Consider the following 24,783-nt stretch of genomic DNA (forward strand, 5'->3'; position numbering starts at 1 on the left):
TGTATATTATTTTAATGTTTAAAAACAGAAAATTGTTACATTATTTATACCACCAGAGAAAAAGCTTTGTGTGGGTGTTTTTTTATATCTCCCCTCAGTGACGTGCACAGGAATTTTGAGGGGCAGTTGCTCTGACCTGAAAAAAGGGCACCCCCCAAAAAAAAACTGAAAATAAACTCCCGGGCTATATGAAGGACTGAGAAAAACTCTGATTAATTAATCAATTCGCCTACACAGTGTCATGTCATCTTAATCACAGTGCGAAGTCTCTGTCTCATCTGCTGGTTGGCTTTTTCGCAGCCAACCCTGCAGTGATGTGCTACGACAGCGTTTTAGTGCCACGTAAAAAAAAAAAAAAAATCTCGAGAATAAAGTCGAAATGTTACGAGAATAAAGTCGAAATGTTACGAGAATAAAGTCGAAATGTTACGAGACTAAAGTCGAAATGTTACGAGACTAAAGTCGAAATGTTACGAGATTAAAGTCGAAATGTTACGAGACTAAAGTCGAAATGTTACGAGATTAAAGTCGAAATGTTACGAGATTAAAGTCGAAATGTTACGAGACTAAAGTCGAAATGTTACGAGATTAAAGTCGAAATGTTACGAGATTAAAGTCGAAATGTTACGAGACTAAAGTCGAAATGTTACGAGATTAAAGTCGAAATGTTACGAGACTAAAGTCGAAATGTTACGAGACTAAAGTCGAAATGTTACGAGATTAAAGTCGAAATGTTACGAGATTAAAGTCGAAATGTTACGAGATTAAAGTCGAAATGTTACGAGACTAAAGTCGAAATGTTACGAGAATAAAGTCGAAATGTTACGAGACTAAAGTCGAAATGTTACGAGATTAAAGTCGAAATGTTACGAGATTAAAGTCGAAATGTTACGAGACTAAAGTCGAAATGTTACGAGATTAAAGTCGAAATGTTACGAGATTAAAGTCGAAATGTTACGAGATTAAAGTCGAAATGTTACGAGACTAAAGTCGAAATGTTACGAGAATAAAGTCGAAATGTTACGAGACTAAAATCGAAATGTTACGAGACTAAAGTCGAAATGTTACAAGATTAAAGTCGAAATGTTACGAGAATAAAGTCGAAATGTTACGAGATTAAAGTCGAAATGTTACGAGATTAAAGTCGAAATGTTACGAGACTAAAGTCGAAATGTTACGAGACTAAAGTCGAAATGTTACGAGATTAAAGTCGAAATGTTACGAGATTAAAGTCGAAATGTTACGAGAATAAAGTCGAAATGTTACGAGAATAAACTCGTCGTAAAACGTATTTTGTTTGCGTGAATTTTTGTTTTTTTAGAGTTTAAGTTGTGTTTAACCACGGCTTCTGAACCAGTGAGTTAGTTCGGAAAGCCTTGCAAACAACAGCAGTCATTTTTAAAACCTCTTTATTTCACATTTGTACATTTTTAAAAATCCTTAAGGATTGTGTCTTTTATAAGCTTGATGCAACCAGATCATTTCGACTTTAATTTCGTAACATTTCGACTTTATTCTCGTAACATTTCGACCTCTTTTCAGTGAGCATCTTGGCTTCAAACAATACCCAAAATAGTGATAGCATTTAGGCATTTAACCTTTTTGAATAAAATAATTAATGTGATGAATTACTTCCATCATTCATTCTTCTTGCTAAAACGAAATGTGAGAAACTAACTATCAGCAAAAAAATAGAAGCCTATATCTGTCTTATTATTTAGGCTAAATGTGGCAAACGTGGCAAACTCAGGCTGGATTTATGAAGATTTTATTTCATTTCACAGAACTTGATGATGATGATCGTTCGTTTGTTATACATCACAAACTCACCTTTTCTGACAACGAGTCGTTTCACCCGACAACCGCGACAATCTCCTTCTAGGACCGCTCATGCAGGCTCAGCTCAGGTGCCGGGTGCTGAAAAATGCACCCCTGCCAGATTATGCACCCCCTCATCCCCACAATGGTTAGGGTGAGGATTAGGTGTTAGGGGAGGGGTTAGGATTAGGTGTGGGGAGGGGAGTGGTTAGAATTAGCCAATCAGACAGCGTGTGTTAGAAGGGGGTGCTTAATCTGGCAGGGGTGCATTTTTCGGCACAACACCGGTCGCGTGCAGCGCTGCAGCCATGTAAACAGACTTTGCCCTTCCCCTACTGACTTTCATTGTCGCTGACCGAATATGGAAGTGAATGAGGCTTTGCGGTGTTTTTTTTATCTAGGCCTACGTGAAATTATGCATCCATTGTACGATTTATTTTTTTATTTTTTTCCACCTCGGATGGGCAACACGAGTCGATATGGGCAGTTGCCCGGGCAACCTGAGCAACCCCCCTGTGCACGTCCCTGTCTCCCCTTTTCAAGGTGCAAGTAAGCAAACTTTAGCGGTCACAGTCACAGTCCTGTCAGACCCATGTCACTATCAAGCTAACCACTGTCTTTCCCCCCTGGGATTATTAAAGTATTTATGATTCATTAGCAAGTCTACTGTTGTGTATTTTCACAACAGAGTTTTGACTTATTTTCTGTGTGTTCCGAATGTGTTTTTATACTTTACTAGTATCACACATTTAAATGCATTAGAAGCTTTTTATATCTTGTATGTTATATCTTTTGTACCGTTCTGTCATTACATTCAACGTTTTCATTGTTAACACACTTTTGAAAAGCTTGCTACGCCCCTGCTGTGGACCATAACTGTAACGAACCTCACAATTCAGCTCTTCCTTGCATTTAAGTATTTATTCATTCATTATTTTATATGTATGGTTTATTGTATTCTTACATTTATTAATTTATTTCGTGTTATTTATGCAGTGTAGTGTCACCAAACTTCGCCCTCTCGCGGTGACTTGTGGGTAACATCGGCCGTTAAGTGTCCATGAATTCATACTTCGAATTTCCACCGGAAACAGTCGACCATCCGGGTACTTTGAGAATACTCATTTCAGCATACTATGATTTGAGACATACTCATTCTATTTTCGAATACTATTAAGGACGCATAGTATGCGAATTGAGACGCTGAAATCATAATATTAGTGAAACTGACAATCGTGTTTTGTGAGAGAATATATTGTGCGTGTTTAGATGAAATACTTGAGGATTAAGACACCAAGTAAGTTGCTTTCAGTTGGAGTTGATTTAAACCTTTAGGGTTTTGAATATCACAAGGGAAAATAAAGGACAGATCTTTTAATAGAGTATAAACTAATGCTAGAAAGAAGCGATGGTGTGCAGCGGGGGGCCGCTAGACGGCGCTGCGCTCTTCAGTGTCACGCGTCCCTCGCTGCTGCTGTGGCTGTAGAAGAAGACGCTGTTGCTGCTACTCAACATTAACGCGATGGAGTCCAACGATTCAGGTATCGAAACACACGACATATAAAGCGTTTATTCTGTACAAAAGCACTCGACCACATATTGACACGGTCGCGAGTGTTGTGTTCGCTGACACGTGTTGATTTGTGTGTGTTTACTGACGTTTAATCTGTGTTGTGTTCACAGCATCGGTGCTAAACTGCGCGAGCTGTAACGTTAAATAAACATTTATGTGTCGTGTCGTGCTGGAGATGAAACGCGAGAACCTTACAGCGTTAAATAACAACAGAAATCTTTCCTTGTTTCGTGAGTCTGAAGTGTGTGTCAGTGTCAGTTCTGTCAATGTTTTTCTCGCGTCCGATGTAAGATTTCATTATCAACTAACTAATGCAATAACTTGACGAAAACACATACTTATAACAACGTAATTTTCTATTTAAATCACAGATTAAAGTACACTAAACCCAAAGAGCTGGACTCATAAACGCTTCTGTACGCATTTCGAAGATGAATCTGTGTGTAATGGGATGTGTGTGTGTGTTTCAGTTGGGTTGAATTGTTGACGATGTTCTCGTTGTGTCAGGTCGCGGCGGGTGGAAGTCTCAACAGAACAGTAAACTGAACGTGATCCTGAAACAGGAGGAACTGATCGCCCAGAAGAAAAGAGAGATCGAGGCCAAGCTGAGAGAACAGAGGCAGCTGAAGTCAAGCCCGAGTCCGAACAAACCCATCAGGTGACTTTACACGTCATCACATGTGATGAGATGAGCAGCACACATACACCCACCTGTGTGTTGATCTGTGTGTTTCTCTCAGTTCTCCTCCATCACAGGCGGCGTCTCCTTCATCCTCATCATCATCATCATCATCATCTTCATCATTATCAAATAAGTTTGTGAACGACGGCAGTTTTCTGCAGCAGTTTCTGAAGTTGCAGAGAGAGAAGTCCAGCACTGAACCAGGTGTGTTTCTTTGTGTTCTCATTATTAACAAGTGGACAGTCATAAATACTGGTGTGTTTGTGTGTGTGACATGGATGTGGAAGAGCTGAATCTTCAGGATTCTGACGTCAACTCTGATGATGGATTATGACTCAAATTGTGCAGATAGATCTGTAAAGTATTTTCATAGTACATGCCTATTGTATAATATTTTTCCTAATATTGTATTCTGTATTTATTCACACTGTATATCCTGCACTTCTGGTTAGACCTAAACTACATTTCGTTACACTGTACTTGTATATGTGTAATGACAATAAAGTTGAATCTAATCTAATAAATAATCTGATCCAAATGTATGAGGAGGAGAAATGGTGTCCAGGGGTTTGCAGTGTCACTACAGTCTGTTTTTGTATTTTCCTCTAGGACGGAAAAGTGACTGTAATGGCCCCGCCCCCTCCAGCGAGGACCAATCGGCGATGCAAGGGCCAAAAAAGAGCATCCTCATCGGTAAACGGCCTGCTTTGGCCGTCAGCAGCATGATCAATCAGTTCAAGAACTATTCCCAGTCCAAACAGACCACGGTTCTGGCGGCCCGACCCAGTGTGTTCAGCTCACCGGATGATGAAGATGAGGAGGAGGAGGACGCACACTATCTGGAGGTCAAAGGTATCACTGCCTGTCTCTCTCTTTCTCATCACCGTTCTGATGTTGTTCCAAACCTGAATCATCCTCCATGTGTGATGGATGTGCTTGTGTGCTGTATTATATTACGTGGAGTTCTCATAGCCTGCTTAAAGTTTCCCCCCCAGAGGATGAAGACATCCAGCTCCTCACTGAAAAGATGGCCACGTTTGTCGCTGAAGGAGGAGCTGAGCTGGAGAAGAAGGTCATGGAGGACTACAAAGACAATCCTGTCTTCTCGTACGTTTCCCATCCGATCCAGTTGTTTATTAAAGACGATTCCTAGAAACCACTGAATGTGATTGTGTCTCGCAGGTTCTTGTTTGAGAAGAACAGTAAGGACTATCTGTACTACAGGAGAAGAGTTGCCGAGATCAGACGAGATCAGTCTGCGCAGTCTGATGGTAAGGGCTCATGTGGAGAAGAGTTTTCAATAGCAAGAGAATATAACCCCACTTTTTTAACCTGTATTGTTTGCCAATTTTATAACGTTAAATAATGATATCTGCCTAACTATAACACAAAATTCCCAGGAAAAGTAGGCAACTTTTGTATCTTTATTCAATTCCACAAAACTTTGTTCAGTTGGTAAATTCATAACATATTATCAACATGAGTAATATTTCAAGTAAATTCAACTTTTTATGCTTAAATGTGTCAGTTTACAAAGATGATCTTTTAATTGAACACATTTATGTATTAAAAATGTTTACTGGCACATTTCTAAATATAACCACCACTAATTTAAACCTGGAAACATCATATTGTTAACCAGCTTAAATAAAATAAACCTAAAAAACATTTCAGTGCAGCGACTTGCATTAAATCTGAGCACATCAACCTTCATTCACAAATATTCATGGAGCATCATTTATTTGACACTCTTTCTCAGACTAGTCTGTTCACGTTTCCCTCATTTGCGTGCTAAGCGCCACTCAGTGGATTCATGATGAAATAACACTAGGAAATATATTTAGAGCGTCTTGTTCTATTAGTTAAAGAAAATATTGATATTTGGCGCAGTGTATCAATTCTTATATCGCACGTAGAAGGACGATGATACATCGCCATATTGATATATTGTCACACCCCAAGACTTTGGTGTGTTATTAGTTGTTTATGCATGTATTAGATGTGTAGAATAGCAGAAATTAAGTTGTGGGAACAAAAGAGTCATTCTATGAAAAAACAAAAATGGCTGAAACCCCTCATGTTACCACACCCCCACAAATCTACATCAGTTGGTGGTCTGATTTGACGAAGACCACCCAAATGTATACTCAAGTAAGCAACACGTCATGGCCTCCTAATCACCCCCTTATGTATCAATTGGCTTTACAACTCTGTCTCCTCTCCCTCAATAAGCTGGTGTGTGGTGGGCATTCTGGTACAATATGTCTGTCGTCGCATCATCCAGGTGTATGCTGCACAGTATTCCACCAATCACCACACACTGGTGAACTGGCCAATCAGAGCACACCTCGCTTTTCAGAGCCATGAGCTTTGTTCAAAATCAAGAGAAGAGATACAAACATGCAAGTGTGTGGAAAATACAGCATTTATAAATCTTAAATCGTTTTTACACATTGAGTTACATCTAAAACAAACCATAATATTTCTTTTAGCCGTGTCATATGACCCCTTCAATGACAGTTTGTGAATACTTTAGATCTCATTTTATGAGACGGAATATTGAATTACTCACAGATACTGTTTTTGCAGCTTTGTAGTCTTTTGTTAGCTGCAGCAACATCTCTAAGTGAGCTCATTGTCCGTCCAGTTAAAAACTGTGTCTTTGCTCCACATGCGATGACATAATAAGACAGAAAGTAAATAAACACCTGACAGAAATGACACATGCTAACGTGTCTTAGGTTTGACTCATGCGCAGTACACATGGACGAGGGATGTAATGATCCACTCAGCTCATGGTGCGATTCACATTTCTGATCTCACAATGCGATTTATTCACGATTTATTTTTACAAAATGAGTTGAAACAAATTAGAAATGAACAACTTCACTTGCATTATTTCTTAAATGCATCAGGTTTCTTTGTATAATAAAATTATGCTTTTTTTTCAAATAACAAAACTAAACTGCAATTTTAATAGAAATAAATAATAGAAAAAGTCTCTTTAATATAAACAAACTGATACTGTCTGTGCTTTTCTTGGATTTTTTTGCATTTAAGAAATATCAGCATGTCAACGTTTAGGTTTGCAGTGAACATAGCGGCCCCTGCTGTTCAAAACATGTATTGCGATTCAGTTCACGCCTCAACTGATTTGAATCGTCACACATTATAATCGATTTTCAATCGGCTCACAGTGAATCATTACATCCCTACACAGGACGCAAGAGTTTTCAGAGGTTTCAGTGTGGACGGGCAGCGTTTGGGAAACACTAGTGTGGACGAAGAGTGTTTTAAAAAGGAAAACTCACTAGTGTAGATCAAAGATGAGCTGTGTTCAAACTAATGTCAGCCAGACGCCCACGAGCCCTTTCATGTGTGTGTGTTTGAGAGAACAGCATCTTTATATCTGACTGTGAGTGTTGAGATGAACACGTCTCCTCATGACTGTATTACTGTAAGTGTTTGGCAGGCAAATATTACTTTCCTCTTCCCACCCCCCCCGCTCCCTGCAGTTGCTCTCATAGTGGAGGTTTATTAGTGTGAGTTGGTGCCAGTTCTGATAGACTGCTTAAAGTCTCCCCCTCAGTGGACGAGAGCACCAGGAAGGTGGCGGAGAAACTGGCGCGTTTTGTGGCCGATGGCGGTCCAGAGGCGGAGATCATGGCTGCTCAACAGAACCGAGACAATCCCGCCTTCAGGTGAGCGCACCACTGATCTGTCATCTGTCCTGTGTAATACTGTGTTTTCTTTAGATGTATTTTAGTGGCTGTCATACGGATGTTGTCGAGTAAATCGGAGTGTGTTTTGTGGGTCCTCAGTTTTTTGTACGAGTATCAGAGCGCGGCTCATCGCTTCTACAAAGCCAAAGTGGACGAGTTTCGTCGGGCGGCCAGCGGCTCTGAGATCCAGATGTCCAGTCGCCCCGCAGCCCCTCAGACACCCTCACAAGAGCACACGGGCCCCGCGCTCAAGAGGAAGAGGAAGAGCAGATGGGGAGCTGAAGATGATAAAGCGTCACTGGCCACTACCGCCCTCATCAGCGCTCAGATCCCAGCCGCCGCAAGCCCTTCTCCTGCACTGACTGGTACACACACACACACACATGCTCTCATAGATCTGTGTCGTGTTTGAATGAACATACAGAAAACAAGCGGTGGATATTTCTGCTGTGTGTGTGTAGATCAAGAGCTCAGCAGTCTGGGGTATAAGAAGGGGAAGCCGGTGGGTCTGGTGGGTGTGACGGAACTATCGGAGGACCAGAAGAAGCAACTTAAAGAGCAACAGGAAGTAGGAACACACAATATCACACACCACTGATCTGTAGACATGACTGGATTGCTCATGATGTCATTACACTGAAGCCCAAACTATGCTATGCCCAAACATTCTATTGATTTAATGATCAAACTGTACCTTCCCCTGTTTATTTATTTAAAGTTGTGTACTTTCCCATCTCTGTGTGTGTTACATTCATCTTTATTATTGTAGCGTACATTACAGATCACATGATGAACGAGACGACTCAACGTTTGACAAATGTGCTCATTCTTTATACTGTACAGATGAATATCGACTGTGTGTGTTTGTCATTTATACAACAGAACTGTGTACAATACACACTCACCTCAGCCGTTGCTATTCGTCACCATTCTGCCCAAAATAAACATAACATTACAAGTAATCATTCATTTAAACATGCAATGAATCGTGCGTGTGGTACGCTTCTAAACGGGTTAGTTTAGATGGGGATTTAGACAATGCTGCTCTTTGTCAGTTGTCATAGCAACATGAGGGCGTGAACACTTGCGGTGGCGTCACATCCTGCCGTGGGTTTAGCGTTCTATGGCCAATCCAGTCATGAATATAGAGTCACATAATATTACTGTGAGCACAAGGGCTGGGTATCCATTCAGATGTTCCCATTCCATTCTCAAACTCCATTCAGTTTATACAGATCATATATATGTGATATTTCTTCAAAGAAACAGGAAACATCAGATTACAATGCTGAATTAATCAAAAGAAATGAAAAGTCATAAACTTGCAGTGTTTCCACTAGGAATTTGTGGAACTGAGGTTTGGTGATGTCACACGCTAATTAACATATTGGTGACATCATGGTCAGTCGTAGGTTTGAGTTGCTATTTCAGACTGGTTTCGCGTCTACTCTCTGAACATTCAGAGTTTTAGTACAGCTTGTTGCGCACAAAAATCCGTTCTCATTGAGATATTTCCTGTTGTCAGTCTGACAAAATCAGGTGAAAGAGAGGTGATATCTCTATCTATGTAATCATTTATATCATAACAGTGACATGTGTTTTGAAGCGTTTTGTATTGTTTCGGCTGCTGTGCGGTGATGTGTATGTGATCATGCTCACTACATAGTCATTTTGCGAGAGAAATGACCTGCGCCTCCGTTATTGCTAGAAGCAATACAGGGACCACCAGTGGGCATGCTAGGGCTGTTCCTATTGACGATATCGTGTATATCGATCAGACGATCCTCAGACCTCTCTGTGATAGCGGATTCCCTAGACGATAGTTGGCTGTTTGGTAATATATGTTGCAAATCTATATTACATACGCGCATTGTGCATTTCTTTATGCAAGAGAGCTTGTAATGCACATAAATAGGATGTAAATAAATAACAACTAATAAAGTAAATAATATTTGATTGTTATTTAGATAAAGGTCAATGAGAACGTTTTTTTTTTTTTCATTTTGTAAGGCTCTGCACAAATGCGGAAGGGACACATATACAAGCTTATGGTATTGTTTTGTATTTTTTTGCTATACTCTGTTTGCAGTTCACTTTGTTGAAATCAGTCAAAAACAGCAATCGGTGTCAGTGTTACCTGTCAAATGGTTCTAGGTAAGCAAGCTACTTCGAGTGGGATTCCAACCGCAGTCGAACATAAATTATGGGGGCATTTCTTGAAGTCGCTGATTGAATTTTCCCAGCACAGAACACACTACTGATCTCTTTTACACTTGCAGACTTAATGCGTTAAGATTGTCAATAATAGGTGATAATAATTGCATCATGATGCATGAATGGCGTTTTTTGCGCTCTAGTCTATGCCTATTTCACGTGTTGACCATGGCTTGTGGAAATATGAATGAAAAAAAAAGGATTTGAGATCATTTTTAAAACCGGTTAAACGAAAATTCTGTTTCTTCTGCCCAGCTCTAGTGAGCACAGTGTTAATGTTCGCTGTACAAGCACATGAAAGAACATAAAGTGAATCTGACAGGATTAACGTGTGTGCATCAGATGCAGGAGATGTACGACATGATAATGAAGCACAAGCGAGCGATGCAGGACATGCAGCTGTTGTGGGAGAAAACCATCAAGAATCATCAGCACGAGTACGACAGCGACGAGGAGGTGGACTCTGAGGAGGGAACCTGGGAGCACAGACTGAGACAGATGGAGATGGAGAAGACCAGAGGTCACACCTTTACACACAATACTGCTTTCATGAGGATTCACCGTGCTGTGCATTGACAGAAATCATGTGTGTTGTTTGGATCAGAGTGGGCGGAGCAGCTGACAGATATGGGGAAAGGGAAGCATTTCATTGGCGATTTCCTTCCTCCGGATGAGCTGGAGAAGTTCATGGAGACGTTTAAAGCTCTGAAGGTGAGACTTCACTGTAGTGCACGCTGGTTAGACGTCTTCACGTCTTCCACAAGTCTGCACTTCCTTCACTTGCACCTGTAGTTCTGCTTGCTCTTAGAAATCTGTGCTTTTACTTTGGCTAAAATCTGCTGCTCGTACTTCACAAGTTATAAATGCAAACTGGCTTCACATCATTGATGGTAAAAGATGGCAGATATTTTCATGAATTTTCATTCCTCTTACGACTCTTAACTGTGTGACCTGGTGCTGCAGGCTGATATGTGTTAACTTCCTGTCTGTGATGTGCAGGAGGGCAAAGATCCGGATTACTCTGAGTATAAAGAGTTCAAGCTGACAGTGGAGAACATCGGCTTCAAGATGTTGATGAAGATGGGCTGGAAGGAAGGTGAAGGTTTGGGCTCAGACAGACAAGGCATCAAGAACCCCGTCCACAGGTGAGCGCGCACACCCTCCTGTATTTCAGTGTGTCTTTCTGTTCAGGACAGTTTTGATTTTAGGCTTATTTAGTTTTATTAATATCTTAACTTTTTTTTTAGTTAGTTAGTTAGTCTTAGCAATTTTGATATATGCTTTTGTCATTTTATAATTTATTGGTTTATTTTTAATGTTGTTATGTAAGATTAATTGTTTTTTATTTTAGTTTTTGTTTGTTATCATTTTGCTGCTCTAAACTTAATTAAGCTTAAACATTTCAATTTTTTCTTGAGTTAAGTTTTTCCAATAGTTTTTATGTCATTATTTGATTTCATTTCATTGCACTGGAAGGTTTTTCAAAGTTGTAATTTTAGTAAACTAAAGTAACCTTGGGCTGTTATAAAGGTGTGAAACTAACCTAGCATGACGTCTGTGTGTGTTTCAGAGGTACCACAGCTGTGGACGGCGCAGGCTTCGGTGTGGACAGACCGGCTGAACTCAGCAAGAGTGATGATGAATACGATGCGTTCCGTAAGAGAATGATGCTGGCGTACCGCTTCAGACCGAACCCTCTGGTGAGTCTCTGAGAGCGCTCGAGTGTAGTTCATGCCTTTGACTTCGTCTTCGGATCTCCCACAAAATTGTCACGTGCATCTGTCTGGCGCAGAAGTGTTGAAACAGATGCTGTTATAACAATTTACGTGTTCTGGAACATTTTGATACATTTAGAATAACTAAATCCAATAAAAAGAGGGTCGAGCTGTCTCATACAGCACCTAAACTCTGGAATAGCCTTCATGATACTATTCCAGGGTCAGACACACTCTACAAATGTAAATCTAGATTAAAGACACATCTTTTCAGACCGGGAGACAGCATGTATTAGATATTATGGACTAGGATGATCTTGCTTGTTCTATAAACACTATGCACTATGCTGTGTTTGACTTTTTTGTGTTCTTCTAATTTTCTCCTGTAAAGCTGCTTTGGAACAATGCACTTTGTGAAAAGAGCTATTTAGATTAAATTTAATTATCACGATTAAAACATTTTAACGCACCCGCCCCAGACATAAGTAGGTCATTTTATATTTCAAACATGCTGGCAACAACTTACTGCGTGATATAACACACTGTCAGAAAGAACCTAAAGTTATCTGTGCAGAAATAACCCTGAATGAGCTTTTGTCTCATATTTATTTAGTTATGCAATCACACAAGCGCACTATCATACCAGTTCAGTTCATGCCATGTTGATTTTGAACGAAAATATGACCTAGAAAGCTTCAGGAGAATTGTTGTGCGTCTCTGAGGAACACACAGGGTGGTTTCGTTTCTAAATCAATACGTTTCTTGAGCGAATCAATTGGGTGAATCAATGATTCAGTGGCTCATTCATAGGGAGTCATCAGGCTTGTTTGAGATGCACATCGCCTGGAAATAAGACGAGAGTATGCGGCTGCAGTAATGCGAGGAGTGAAAACAGCGCAGGCACTTCCCAAATCACACTGTCCAGTCTACTGGAAACATCAGCAGTGGAATAGATCGCGCTTGTGTTTTTATCACGAGACAAACTGTCAACCATGTTAAGAAAGAATTGAGATCTTTTCTTTGACAAACTAATGCTTCAACATTAAGGAACCTCCTATTTACAGTTTCCAGTTTATCCCCAAAAATCTAAGAAATTATTAAAAACATGTATGTGATATTCATAGTTCTGAAGAGTTCCTATATTGTGTAAATTCTGTAACTCAGTAAACAGAGAGAATATATTTCTTTCATTCTTTATTATTAACTTACATTTGTGAATTAAATTCTTAACTAACAAAAGTATTTTTTAATTACCCCATTTATAGTATTTAAGACTTATTTGGGACAATATTCAAAATCCCTGTCAAAAGCAAATAATAAAAATCTGGAATTTTTTTGACTTATTTGATAATAGAAATTATATTTATATTTTCTTTTTTGTCTCCTTTGTTGCTTGGTTTGTATTGTCTTTTTTTGTCTTAGTCCTCTCAAAATTTATGTTTTTTAATGTACACTGTATACTATCTTTTTTTGTAATGTTTTTGTTATACTTTAACAAAAATATTTTCACATGTAAATCACCACAAAAAAACTACTTGTACCGCCTCCTACTGGTAGCTTTTAATTCTTCAAAGAATTTCAACAGTATTAAAATAAACAATAAAAGTCTGAGCCCAAAGCCTTGTGGTTAGTGCTCTGAGAAATGCTGCGCTTGCACTCTGAGCGACCCAAGTTCAAGTCCCGGCTCGTGGTCCTTTCCCGATCCAAACCCCTCTCAAACACTTCATTTCCTGTCCTCTCATTGTTGCTGTACTGTAAAAAAAGGCAAAAAACACCCACAATTTAAATAATAACAATACTTGTAAATAAACAGATTTTTTGGGGGGCAATCTCTCACCAATTTATGTGTACTTTACAGTTTTAGCTTCTGAACATCTGAAGCTACTTTCTGTATCGTCCTATTATGGTTTTAAATTATATTTTGGCCCCAAATGTGATGTGTGATTATGTTAGTATTAATTAGATTAATTAATCGAAACATCATGTGACAAATTGTTTTATTTTTTAAATGATTTAAATAATACTTGAATTCTGCTTGACTTGCGTGTATTTGAAAAGCTGTTAATCAGAGAAGTAATTGACGTCATGTTTTCTTTCTGAACAGAATAACCCCAGGAGGCCGTACTACTGAACACAGCAGCTCAACACGCCACTATCTCCTCTGGACTATCATCTTTTGTTTTGTTCTCTTCCTGCTATATACCGGCTAAATTAAGTGCTTTATTTCACCAGATCCTCATCGTTGTTTTTCCTCACTGAAAATAGGTTTTAAAAAGAATTGAGACTTTAAAGTATCTCTATTACTTTAAACGTGTTCATTTTCTTATAGAAGGTTATTCTCAAGTGTAGTCACATCTGTTATATAGAATGAAATGATTTTATGTCTGTTTTACTCACACATGACAAATGAAGACTTGTAAATGCACAAAGTGTCCGTTGACTGTTCAGTCTGAGATCATCTGTAGTTTCACTCACTCTTCATCTATTAAACGTCTGATTCTTCAGCTCTTGCAGTCTGTTTCCACACACACGCATGCATGCATTCATCATTCTGACCATATCACACACAGGTCAACGTGCAGAACATTTAGAAGCTTTTTCAGGCTCGAAAACATTAATGTGCTGAAGAAGTCCTGCGTGAGAAAACTGATTTTATCTACTGTGACAGAATTGAGGAACATGAGTTATAGTTCTGATAAACCATTTCACAGGCGGCAGAAGATCTATAATAACACTGAACAAACAGTGATATAGAAGAGAATTAAACATCAGAAATGATGGTGGTCTTAGGTTTTTCTCATCACAAAATGCATGCATTAAAACATTCATTGAGAGGTGAGGAATAAATGTGTATAAACTGATGTAGAAGTAGAATGTCAAAGTCCAGATTATGAGTTTACTGGCTAAATATTCTCACAAACCTCCCATATCAGCATCATTCTGCCTCACTGTCGACTTTGAAAAATGCGATTAAAATGCGCGTGAACGCGGCGAGAATATGAGCACTTAAATACGGCGAAGATTCCGGCGTGAGAGACGGTCGCTCCAATCACAAGGCAATAATTAGGAGAAATGTTTTCTCATTGGTCAAGAAGACACAGTCTCATGAATAATGATGACACCCCGACGCGTCATCGATGTACTATTTGTTCGACTTGATGCGGCGCCGCAAGATCCGACAGGCGGGTGACATCACAGTCCCGCGAGAGCCATTCGAATAACCATCAAAAGTTTGGTTTCGAATCGCTCTCGCGGTACTTTGATGTCATCAGTCTGTCGGATCTTGCGGCGCCGCATCAAGTCGAACATCCCATACCCTAAAATACTTCCCAACTCAGGTTAATAGCTAAACAATAACATAATTCTCCCCTTATGTCATGTTGTAATTCTCTTCAATTTGAATTTATTTAATTTACATTTTATTTTTATTTTTCTAAGACTGCATATTTAATTCCTGTTTGTATTAAGAGCTGCTCCCTCAGGCTATATCTTCTATGTATTATATTATGAAGTAACGTATGTTATGTAGCCATGTTTGTTTGTAAATCTTGATAATTTCAATAAAAAAAAAAAAGTCGAACAAGTCTATATTACATCGCCACGTCACATCCTTTGAGGTTGGCCAAATGAGGATATGAAGCCCGGAAGGCAAACCTGGCGAAAAAAGCCAGAAATTAACCAACTTTTTCTACTCTAATAACGTACAATTGATAACATTGTTTTCTATGATGTGCAACGCAACCAACTTTGTTTACATCTAAACAACTGTTTTTTAGTGTTTCCTGGCTCTTTAAATAGACGATTAAAGTTTGTAAGAGTTGAATGAGACTAGTATATAAATATTTATTGTATATAGATATAAAAAACATTGTGGAAATGACCCATTAATACAGACTTTTATTTCTATTTGTGGATACTTGGCTTCGTATACTGTAATAGGCTTACTAAGACCAGTTGCTTCTGTTGTTTACGTTATAGACGTTAACCTTGTTGTTATACGTTTTAAGTATATATCAAATATATATTTAATTGCACAAGCACTACTTATGTATTTTTGCCGTGTTGTTAAATGTGCTTCCAAAGGAATTTCCTACATTTTTTGATTGCACTTTTTATTGTTCTTATGCTGTCCCAATTGCTTCCATTGCTTACACCACCTGTACGTCGCTTTGGATAAAAGAGTTTGCTAAATGACTAAATGTAAATCGAACCACAAATTGCTGCTCTTCCTCTCGCGAGACCAAATCGCAAGTCCCGTTCAGGGCAGAGTCGTTGAGCGCGAGCTCTCGCGAGATTTTCCGTCACAATCTCGAGTTGTTGTTATTGTGATGATGGCGGCGGGCGCGGAGGCTCCGGACTCCTGGTATTTGGCGCTGCTCGGGTTCGCTGAACACTTTCGGACCTCCAGTCCACCCAAGATCCGCCTGTGCGTGCACTGCCTGCAGGCCGTCTTTCAGTTCAAGCCTCCGCAGAGGGTCGAGGCCCGGACGCACCTGCAGCTCGGCTCGGTGCTGTACCACCACACGAAGAACAGCGAGCTGGCCCGCACGCATCTAGACCAAGCGGTGAGAGGCTACAGGAAAGACCGAGGCTTCAGCGAGCGCGTAGGCCGCAGAGCGGGCCTCGAATAAATGCGTTTTTCTCAAGAAAAGCCTTTATTAACACGCCTGTGACGCACTAGAGACGCGGGTCACTTTAAAGACGTCATTTCTCCTGTGTGTCTTTTATGGAATTGTGTTTCTATAATAAAAAAACGATTTCTTATCCGTCTGTGAGAATCTAATGTTTGTGTTCTGTTTTCTTTTCTCCAGTGGGTCATCTCGCAGCAAGTATCCTTTAACGCATTTACGACCGAACACACAAACACACACAGGGTTGAGATTGTGTAGGGTTTATGTCAATATGAGTTTGTGAAACAAATCGTTGTTGTCATGTGTGAGATGTGCAGAATGTTGTTGTTCTTAACTCGCGTGTACAGGCGCCGCAGTTTGAAGATGTCAAATTTGAGGCTGCCAGTCTCCTCTCAGAGCTTTACTGTCAGCAGGTGAGACTCACATCACTGTCAATCGTTTCCTCTCTTCACATCTTACAGCTACTCATCATTTAAAGGGCTCATATGGCACGTGTCTTTGGTGTGTTAGAAGTTGCCCATCAATGTATCAGACGTTTACAATTGCAGAAATGAAAGTGTGGGAACAAAAGATGCATTCTATGTAAAAGCAAAAATGTCTGAAACACCTCGTGTAACCACACCCCCTCAAATCTACGTCAGTTGGTGGTCTGATGTGACTAAGACCGCCCCAATGTATACTCAAGTAAGGTGGAGTACATGTCAGTACGATTGAAGAGGAACGTGACGTTCCAAATATGGTCAGAGGCGTTACATTTCCCTCACACGCTTGCAGTATTCCACCAATCACTACACACTGGTGAACTGGCCAATCAGAGCACACCTCGCTTTGTTCAAAATCTGTGGAAAATACTGCGTTTTTGACCTTAAATCCTGTTTACACTAAAACAAACCATAATATTCGCTTTAACCGTGTCATACGACCCCTTTAATAGGTCACGTGTGAAATATTCATCTCTTTATGATGTGCTTGTAAAAGCCGACTCGGACAGGAATGAGAATTGTTTCTGAAGTATGAACACTGATTGTGAGAGAGGATTTAATAAATGAGGTGTTGTCGTGTTTGTCTGAACTTATTGTAACTGTTTGTCTTTGAAGAATCTGGTGGACTCGGCCAAGCCTCTGTTACGGAAGGCCATCCAGATCTCACAGCAGACTCCCTACTGGCACTGCAGACTTCTGTTTCAGCTGGCGGTACGTCACCCTCCTCTCCTAATGCTTCTAAAGAGTTTGAGAGTGTTTAAGTTGAAGTGTGTGTGTGTGTGTGTGTGTGCGCAGCAACTTCACACACTCGAGAAGGATCTTGTGTCGGCGTGTGATCTGTTGGGAGTCGGTGCTGAATACGCTCGAGTGGTTGGATCTGAATACACCAGGTGGGTTATTCCTCTCTTTCAATACGACACACAGACGTGATGTTATTGACACATTTATTCATGTTTGTTTATTCCCGCAGAGCTCTCTTCCTGTTGAGTAAAGGCATGGTGAGTGTCATGATACTTTCAATTCTACACAAGATTTGATATAATTATGCTGTTCAGTCACTAAACACATAGGTTCCGTCTTGTTGTTCATGCGTACATGTCACTGTAATATTTGCATGCTGACTTATGATTGGCCATCATTCCTTCGTTCTGTTTTCATTGATGTGGTGTCACAAACACACACACAGGTGTTTCCAGCTGACGCTTTCAGGAGAGTCGGTGTTTGTAAGTAATGTTGTGTGTGTTTGCAGTTGCTGTTGATGGAGCGGAAGCTGCAGGAGGTTCATCCGCTCCTGACGCTGTGTGGACAGATCGTGGAGACATGGCAGGGAAACCCCATCCAGAAAGAGTCACTGCGGGTTTTCTTTCTGGTGCTGCAGGTGACGCATTACCTGGACGCTGGACAGGTGAGTGTTGAGCACGCGCAGGATTCTCTCTCTCTCTCTCTCTCACACACACACTCTCTATATCTCTCTCACTCTGACGTGTGTGTTCAGGTGAAGAGTGTGAAGCCGTGTCTGAAGCAGCTCCAGCAGTGTATCCAGACGATCTCAACTCTTCATGATGATGAGATTCTGCCCAGTAACTCGGCCGATCTCTTCCACTGGCTGCCCAAAGAGCACATGTGTGTGCTGGTGTATCTGGTGAGTGACTGGAACAGTGTGTTGTTCTGACCTCATGACTGAAGGCTGTTTAGAGATCAGTGGTGATGTGTGTGTTTGTTTCAGGTGACGGTTATGCACTCCATGCAGGCTGGATATCTAGAGAAAGCTCAGAAATACACAGATAAAGCCCTCATGCAGTTAGAGAAGCTCAAGAGTACGTCCTCATGACATCATCACACACACACACACACACACACACACACACACGTGATGTTCTCATGCTGAGATGTGATGGTGTGTTTCAGTGCTGGACTGCAGCCCCATTCTGTCTTCATTTCAAGTCATTCTGTTGGAGCACATAATCATGTGTCGCCTGGTGACCGGACACAAGGCCACAGCGCTACAGGAGGTGTGTGTGCAGTGTTGAGATTGTCTGTTGTTAATGTATGTGTGTTCACATCTCTCCGGTGTGTGTGTAGTGTTGAGTTGAGTTTGTGTGTTGTTAATGTGTGTTTGTTTGTTTGTTTGTATGTGTGTATGTTGTTAATATGTGTGTGTGTGTGTTTAGATCTCAGGTGTGTGTGTAGTGTTGAGTTCGGGTGTTCAGATCTCCCAAGTTTGTGTGTTGTTAATGTGTGTGTGTGTGTGTGTGTGTGTGTGTGTTCAGATCTCTCAGGTGTGTCAGTTGTGTCAGCAGTCTCCACGGCTCTTCTCCAATCACGCTGCTCAGCTTCACACGCTGCTGGTGAGTTTCTATCTGCTCAGTGTTCAGTCCTGCACATGTTTCTGAGTGTTTCAAGTGTAGAGGAACATGTCACGTGTTTGTGTGTTGTCAGGGTTTGTACTGCATCTCTGTGAACTGTATGGATAATGCTGAGGCTCAGTTCACCACCGCTCTCAGGGTGAGACACACCTTCACAATCACATGTTAGGACGCTGATGATACGTGCAGACTGTGATCAGAAAGTGTGCGTCTGTGTTTCAGCTGACCACACATCAGGAGTTATGGACCTTCATCGTCACCAACCTGGCCAGTGTTTACATCAGAGAGGGAAACAGACATCAGGAGGTCTGGCGTTCACACACCACGGCTTTCTGCTCTTTCTTTCTCTTTTCTTGAATCTGTGAATGAGTGTAAAGAAGGTTCAGGTGTTAATAGAGATTGTGTGCAAAAATACTGAATGTGTGAAGACTGAAGGAGGTTCTGCCAGCTCATGTTGTCCTGTGTTGTTTTGTGCAGCTCTACAGTCTCTTAGAGAGAATCAACCCAGATCACAACTTCCCCGTCAGGTAACGTCAGTCATCACACTCTTTTGACACATGGCATGTGTTGTGTTGTGAAAGGTTTAGTCACTTCTCTCTAATGAGGTGAGGGTGATATTAACAAACAAGATCTGAATGTGAAGATGTTGTCTGAACTCTTGTGCAGTTCTCACTGTCTGCGTGCGGCTGCGTTCTACATCCGGGGCCTTCTGTCCTTCTTCCAGGGTCGGTACAACGAAGCCAAGTGAGTTTCTTCTTCCTGTCCTCTCCACACCTGTGTGTGTGTGTGCTGTCAGTCATCACAGTAATGTCACAAACTTGTGAACACACCTGTGTTTGTGTAGACGTTTTCTGCGCGAGACGCTCAAGATGTCTAATGCAGAGGATCTGAATCGTCTGACGGCTTGCTCTCTGGTGCTGCTGGGACACATATTCTACGTGCTGGGAAACCACAGGGTAACTCATCCCCCCCGTCTGACTCCATCACTCAGTCTGAACGCTGTGGACATGTTTGAGTGCTTTCAATATTTTGTTTGTGTTCAGGAGAGTAATAATATGGTGGTTCCAGCGATGCAGCTGGCCAGTAAGATTCCTGACATGTCCGTTCAGCTGTGGTCTTCTGCTCTTCTGAAGGGTGAGTCTCTCCAGAAAACATGACATTACAGTGTTTCCTCTAGGTTTACGGCTTTGGGGAGGTCTCTGTACCTTTTTTTTGCGGCGGAGGTCCGGACGATACTTTTTAATAAATAATGTTAAATCAATCAATGTAATGTTTTATCAGGCCAAATACTTTATATTCTGATAGCCACAGTCTAAATGAAACAAAGAAGGTCTGGTAACTGAGAATGTGTTGTAGTCTGAAGTGCTGAAGTGAAGTCCTATAGTGCTCTGAAAACCAAACTACTGACAACAAAATGTAACAACTGAAACAAATATATCATGAGCAAGAGCACTAACAGCCCAGTTCCAGAAGAACTGATTCAAAATATTCTTTCCAATTAAAACATGAAAACATGCTATTAATATCATAAATGTAATATGTGGATACAAGACGTTATGGTTTATAATCTGTCTCAAACCTTCAGTATATAGTGAACAGTAAACTGACTGACAGCTAAAACACGTTATTACTGCTGCATTTTTGTTTACTTCAGCGTTACAGATAAAGTATCAATATATTCACCTTCTCTGTGTCTGCTGGTGTTTATATGTGAAAGGGTTGAAATGAAGAGCATTTGGCGCTAAATAAAGATATTCGAAGATATAGTGGACAAATATAATCAACATAAATGTCCATGAGTGCGCGTGATGTGAACATCTCAATTATGTAGACGCGCTGCTCAATTTAAACCACAGAAATTGTCCGATTTTTTTAATGCTTCATCATGTATTGCGGTCCGGATGGCACGAAGGATAAACTGGGTGAAAACCTGTCATCGCTCGAACTGGACTGTTGCTTCGTCAGCAAATGTTGCCATTTCTCCCACCCTGGAGGCGTTTAAAAACAAAACATTACTGCTGCTTACTTCTCTTGATCTGCTGGTTTTATTTATGACTCTAAGGCTGTGTCCCAAATCCCCCTCTATACCCTCCTTCACTGTTCCCTTCATGAGTTCACTAGTAAAGTCCACTTTAAGGAGCGTATGTTCGGACACTCGGTGCACTGTGTGCGCTGTGGGCACCATCTTCTGCCGAGAGGCGAGAATGCATTCAGCGCGAGCGTCACGATAGATGGCTAGCAGATAGCCGTGACTTTCCATCGGTTGTACACTCATTATGATGCATCGTGGGATTGAATAAGTGCACTCAATAATGTCCACTATGAATTCAGATGCCACTAAAAGTAGGTGTGTAGGGGACTATTTGAGACTCAGTGTTGCTGATGCTACAGAGACGCTCACCGTCTGTCACATTCAAATTAAAGCAAACGTTGTTAATACAAAAAGCTCCGTCCTTTTTTAATCGTTACCAGCAATTTCCTGTGACGTATGTGCCAATCAGTTTGGTTTGTGTTCAGCTTTTAAATGATATTTGGGTTGGGGAAGTACATATCTCAGGTGTGCACGGGTTGGGGTCCAACTTTCAAACTATTGGACGGTCCAGGTCGGTTCTATGTAGCATAATCACGGGTGTCTTCAGGTTGGGGTGCAGATCTTTGGACCCGTGAAGACCTCCACACTGCACCAGATGAATCCAGAAAGGTTTCCATTTGTTCTTGCAGCGGTGTGCTCTGATGTTGTTGTTGTTTTAATAATAATAATTATACATTTTATTTATAATGCGCCTTTCTAACATCTAAAGCACTACAAACAGTAAAATATAAATAAGAGAAGTATATAAATTAATAATCAAACAATAAACATAAGATGAAGAAGTATAAAAAGCTAATGCTGTCAATCGATTAAAAAAATCTATCTGATTAATCACACATAACATTAATGTTTTATAATATACTTTTACAATCCAGTAATTTCACATTTAATCTTCAAATTAATGTAAAAACAACAGATTTCTTTAAAAGCATCATTGTATGAATGAAAGACAACATTCTGATATAAGTACTGTTACTGATGTCTCTGTTAAATTGATTATTTGTATTATTTATTTGTATTAATATTTGAACATTAATTAAAGCCATTCAAAAGTATAAGTGAGAGCTATCATGTCTAACAGGTAGGAAATATACAGAAATTGAATAGAAGTTGTCAAACACAAATACAGTCTTTAATGCTAAATTTTAAATAAAATACAGAATAAGTCTCATTACAGCTACAAAACACAGTTAATTCCTCTTTTCTTTTGTTCTTTGATGAAACAAAGCGTCTTTAAGAGCGTCTCTTTACACCGATGACTCCCATCTTCACAACTCTTTGCATTCATTTAAGATTTTATTTAACACGTTGCAGTCTGTGCTTTAACAAAACGGGCTTTCTGCCATAATCTTGTGTGGTTTTATTCATTAAAGCTCAAAAAAGAACTTAATACTGATGCTGTGCTGTCTGACAGAGATTGACTGGCGCAGGCGGGTGACTGTATACACCAGACTGGACCTAGCGTTGTGTTTTGCTGTGTCCCGCAGACAGAAGCTGTGTATCTTCTCTGAACAAAACAACTATTTCAAAACACACATAAGTGGTTTAAAAGCCTGTACACAAATAAGAGCATGATTATATAATGTGACCTAGACAAAGGATGAGACAATAAGCGGATGGTGCATTAAATATTTGAAACGCGTTAATCAGAAAAAATCAATCACATGCCCTAAAAAAACACCAAAAGAATAAAATATTGGTCATAAATGTCAGCATAAGCTATTTTTTAACTTCCTGACCTGTGTCTGTCTGCACAGATCTCAACAAGGCTTGTGGGAATTCAATAGACGCACATGAAGCTGCACAGATGCATCAGAACTTCTCCCAGCAGCTCTTGCAGGATCATATAGCCGCCTGCAGTCTGCCTGAACACAACCTAATCAGTGTAAGACCTCGCCGCTCCTCTCCTTCAGGAAACTGACTCTCTTTCACTTTAGATCTTCTAACACAGATTGAGATGAACGCTGGTGATTGAGTGTGTGTGTTTGTGTTGCAGTGGACGGACGGACCTCCTCCTGTCCAGATCCAGGCTCAGAATGGACCAACGACCAGCCTGGCCAGCCTGCTTTAAACCTCCCGCTGTACATACACATCATACACACAAACACGCTCTGCTGCCATTGCCCTGCACATTTTTATCTTGTATTATTGAGATTTTAACTTATTGAGTCTGTCGACGGTTCGGCTTGATGAGAGTGAACAGACGGCGTTCAAACTGAAGGTTCCTCACACAGCTGATGATCAGAAGCACACACTTTATCACATTATTCTCTCATGAAACACATAAGGAAGACTTTGAGAGGTGTGACGGGAGAGGGCGGAACTGAGAGATGAAGAAAATGTCCGGTAGGGTATGGTTCTAATAGACGGTTGTTTCTGCTCACCATCACACAGCTAGACCGTGCGGGCGAGAGAGAGAGAGAATGTGTGACATCGTTTGTTTCAGTACATGGAAATGAAAGCACATGGTAACACAGAGTGTTGTTATAGCATTATATTCTTATTTTTTTAACTGCGCTGGGAGACTCTGTGGTCGTCATGGTCTGGTCTTGGGTTACTGAAGGACACAACTTTGCAACGTAATTAAACTGTTGTTGTGTTTGAAGCGGTGAAATTCACACGCAGTGAACCTTTCTTTTTTTTGTCATGATCTCTTGTCATGTGTTATGATGTGTGCTGGTCATTTATTGAACCAAACGGATCTGAAATCAGCCGCTGTGTCTTCACAAAACACTGTGTAGAGATGTGGAGGAAGGGATGGAGTGGACATCAGAGCGACTCTTGTCTATTGCATGTTTATGAGGGAATCCGGTCCGTCTGTAGTTGAGATTCTCAGGACAGAACCTTTCTTTTATTCTTCATTATTTTAATCCACGACTTCGTCTTCATCTCTGTAAAAACCTCGTGGGGACACTCTTGTTTTCCTCTGTAGTTTTAACAAATACATTTATTGAATTTTGTAAAGTTTGAATATTTATATACCGCATTTAACAATATTATAATCTTTGTCATTATTTTGATTTGGAATAGCATTTGATTGTATAAATGTGATGAAGCTGTTGTTTGTTGGTCTAGTTTAACACACACACACAAACACTTACACGTGTTGTGACATTGGATCAGCTGTAATTCTGACCCCAGATCAGCTCAGCTGTTCCCGTTGGCTCCTAATAACTGTATTTTTAAACACTTATATTTTTTCTTTGTGTTGGCTTTGAAATCATCATTTTTTATAAATAAAATCAGACAAGTATCAAGTTTTCTGTGTGATTCATTGAACACATTCATTGTGATTCACTGAACCGCTCTTGATTCAGTTGGGTTCTGATTCACTGCGTTGGTCTGATTCAGTTGAGTTCTGATTCACTGAGTCGGTCTGATTCAGTTGGGTTCTGATTCACTGCGTCGTTCTGATTCAGTTGGGTTCTGATTCACTGCGTCGTTCTGATTCAGTTGAGTTCTGATTCACTGAGTCGGTCTGATTCAGC

At 40.4% G+C, this 24,783-nt stretch overlaps 2 protein-coding genes across 5 annotated transcripts; both read left to right on the forward strand.

Moving 5' to 3' along the window:
* Positions 1 to 2,863: 2,863 nt before the first annotated feature.
* sugp1 (SURP and G patch domain containing 1) lies at positions 2,864 to 14,228 on the forward strand. Of its 4 annotated transcripts, none has more exons than XM_056743154.1 (14): positions 2,864 to 2,924; positions 3,899 to 4,049; positions 4,132 to 4,277; positions 4,683 to 4,925; positions 5,057 to 5,180; positions 5,256 to 5,344; positions 7,651 to 7,774; positions 7,895 to 8,160; positions 8,257 to 8,363; positions 10,352 to 10,529; positions 10,614 to 10,720; positions 11,009 to 11,154; positions 11,580 to 11,709; positions 13,829 to 14,228. In XM_056743154.1, the coding sequence occupies exons 1-14, from the start codon at positions 2,879 to 2,881 to the stop codon at positions 13,853 to 13,855; spliced, it is 1,884 nt and encodes a 627-aa protein (XP_056599132.1). In that variant the 5' UTR covers positions 2,864 to 2,878; the 3' UTR covers positions 13,856 to 14,228. The 4 variants fall into 4 exon arrangements, with proteins under 4 accessions (XP_056599132.1, XP_056599133.1, XP_056599131.1 ...); XM_056743155.1 differs by lacking the exon at positions 2,864 to 2,924 and adding an exon at positions 3,220 to 3,359; XM_056743153.1 differs by lacking the exon at positions 2,864 to 2,924 and adding an exon at positions 3,472 to 3,621 and having other exon boundaries at positions 7,663 to 7,774.
* A 1,799-nt stretch (positions 14,229 to 16,027) lies between these two features.
* mau2 (MAU2 sister chromatid cohesion factor) lies at positions 16,028 to 24,548 on the forward strand. Its single transcript, XM_056743158.1, has 19 exons — positions 16,028 to 16,289; positions 16,536 to 16,553; positions 16,703 to 16,768; positions 17,453 to 17,548; positions 17,633 to 17,727; positions 17,808 to 17,835; positions 18,087 to 18,242; positions 18,333 to 18,479; positions 18,564 to 18,654; positions 18,746 to 18,849; positions 19,108 to 19,185; positions 19,277 to 19,342; positions 19,426 to 19,509; positions 19,681 to 19,730; positions 19,870 to 19,947; positions 20,048 to 20,159; positions 20,247 to 20,337; positions 23,053 to 23,180; positions 23,292 to 24,548. Exons 1-19 carry the CDS (start codon positions 16,053 to 16,055, stop codon positions 23,364 to 23,366), a joined length of 1,800 nt encoding a protein of 599 aa, XP_056599136.1. The 5' UTR covers positions 16,028 to 16,052; the 3' UTR covers positions 23,367 to 24,548.
* Positions 24,549 to 24,783: the final 235 nt, after the last annotated feature.

This window comes from Triplophysa dalaica, chromosome 3, assembly GCF_015846415.1.
Source record: "Triplophysa dalaica isolate WHDGS20190420 chromosome 3, ASM1584641v1, whole genome shotgun sequence".
Lineage (NCBI taxonomy): Eukaryota > Metazoa > Chordata > Actinopteri > Cypriniformes > Nemacheilidae > Triplophysa > Triplophysa dalaica.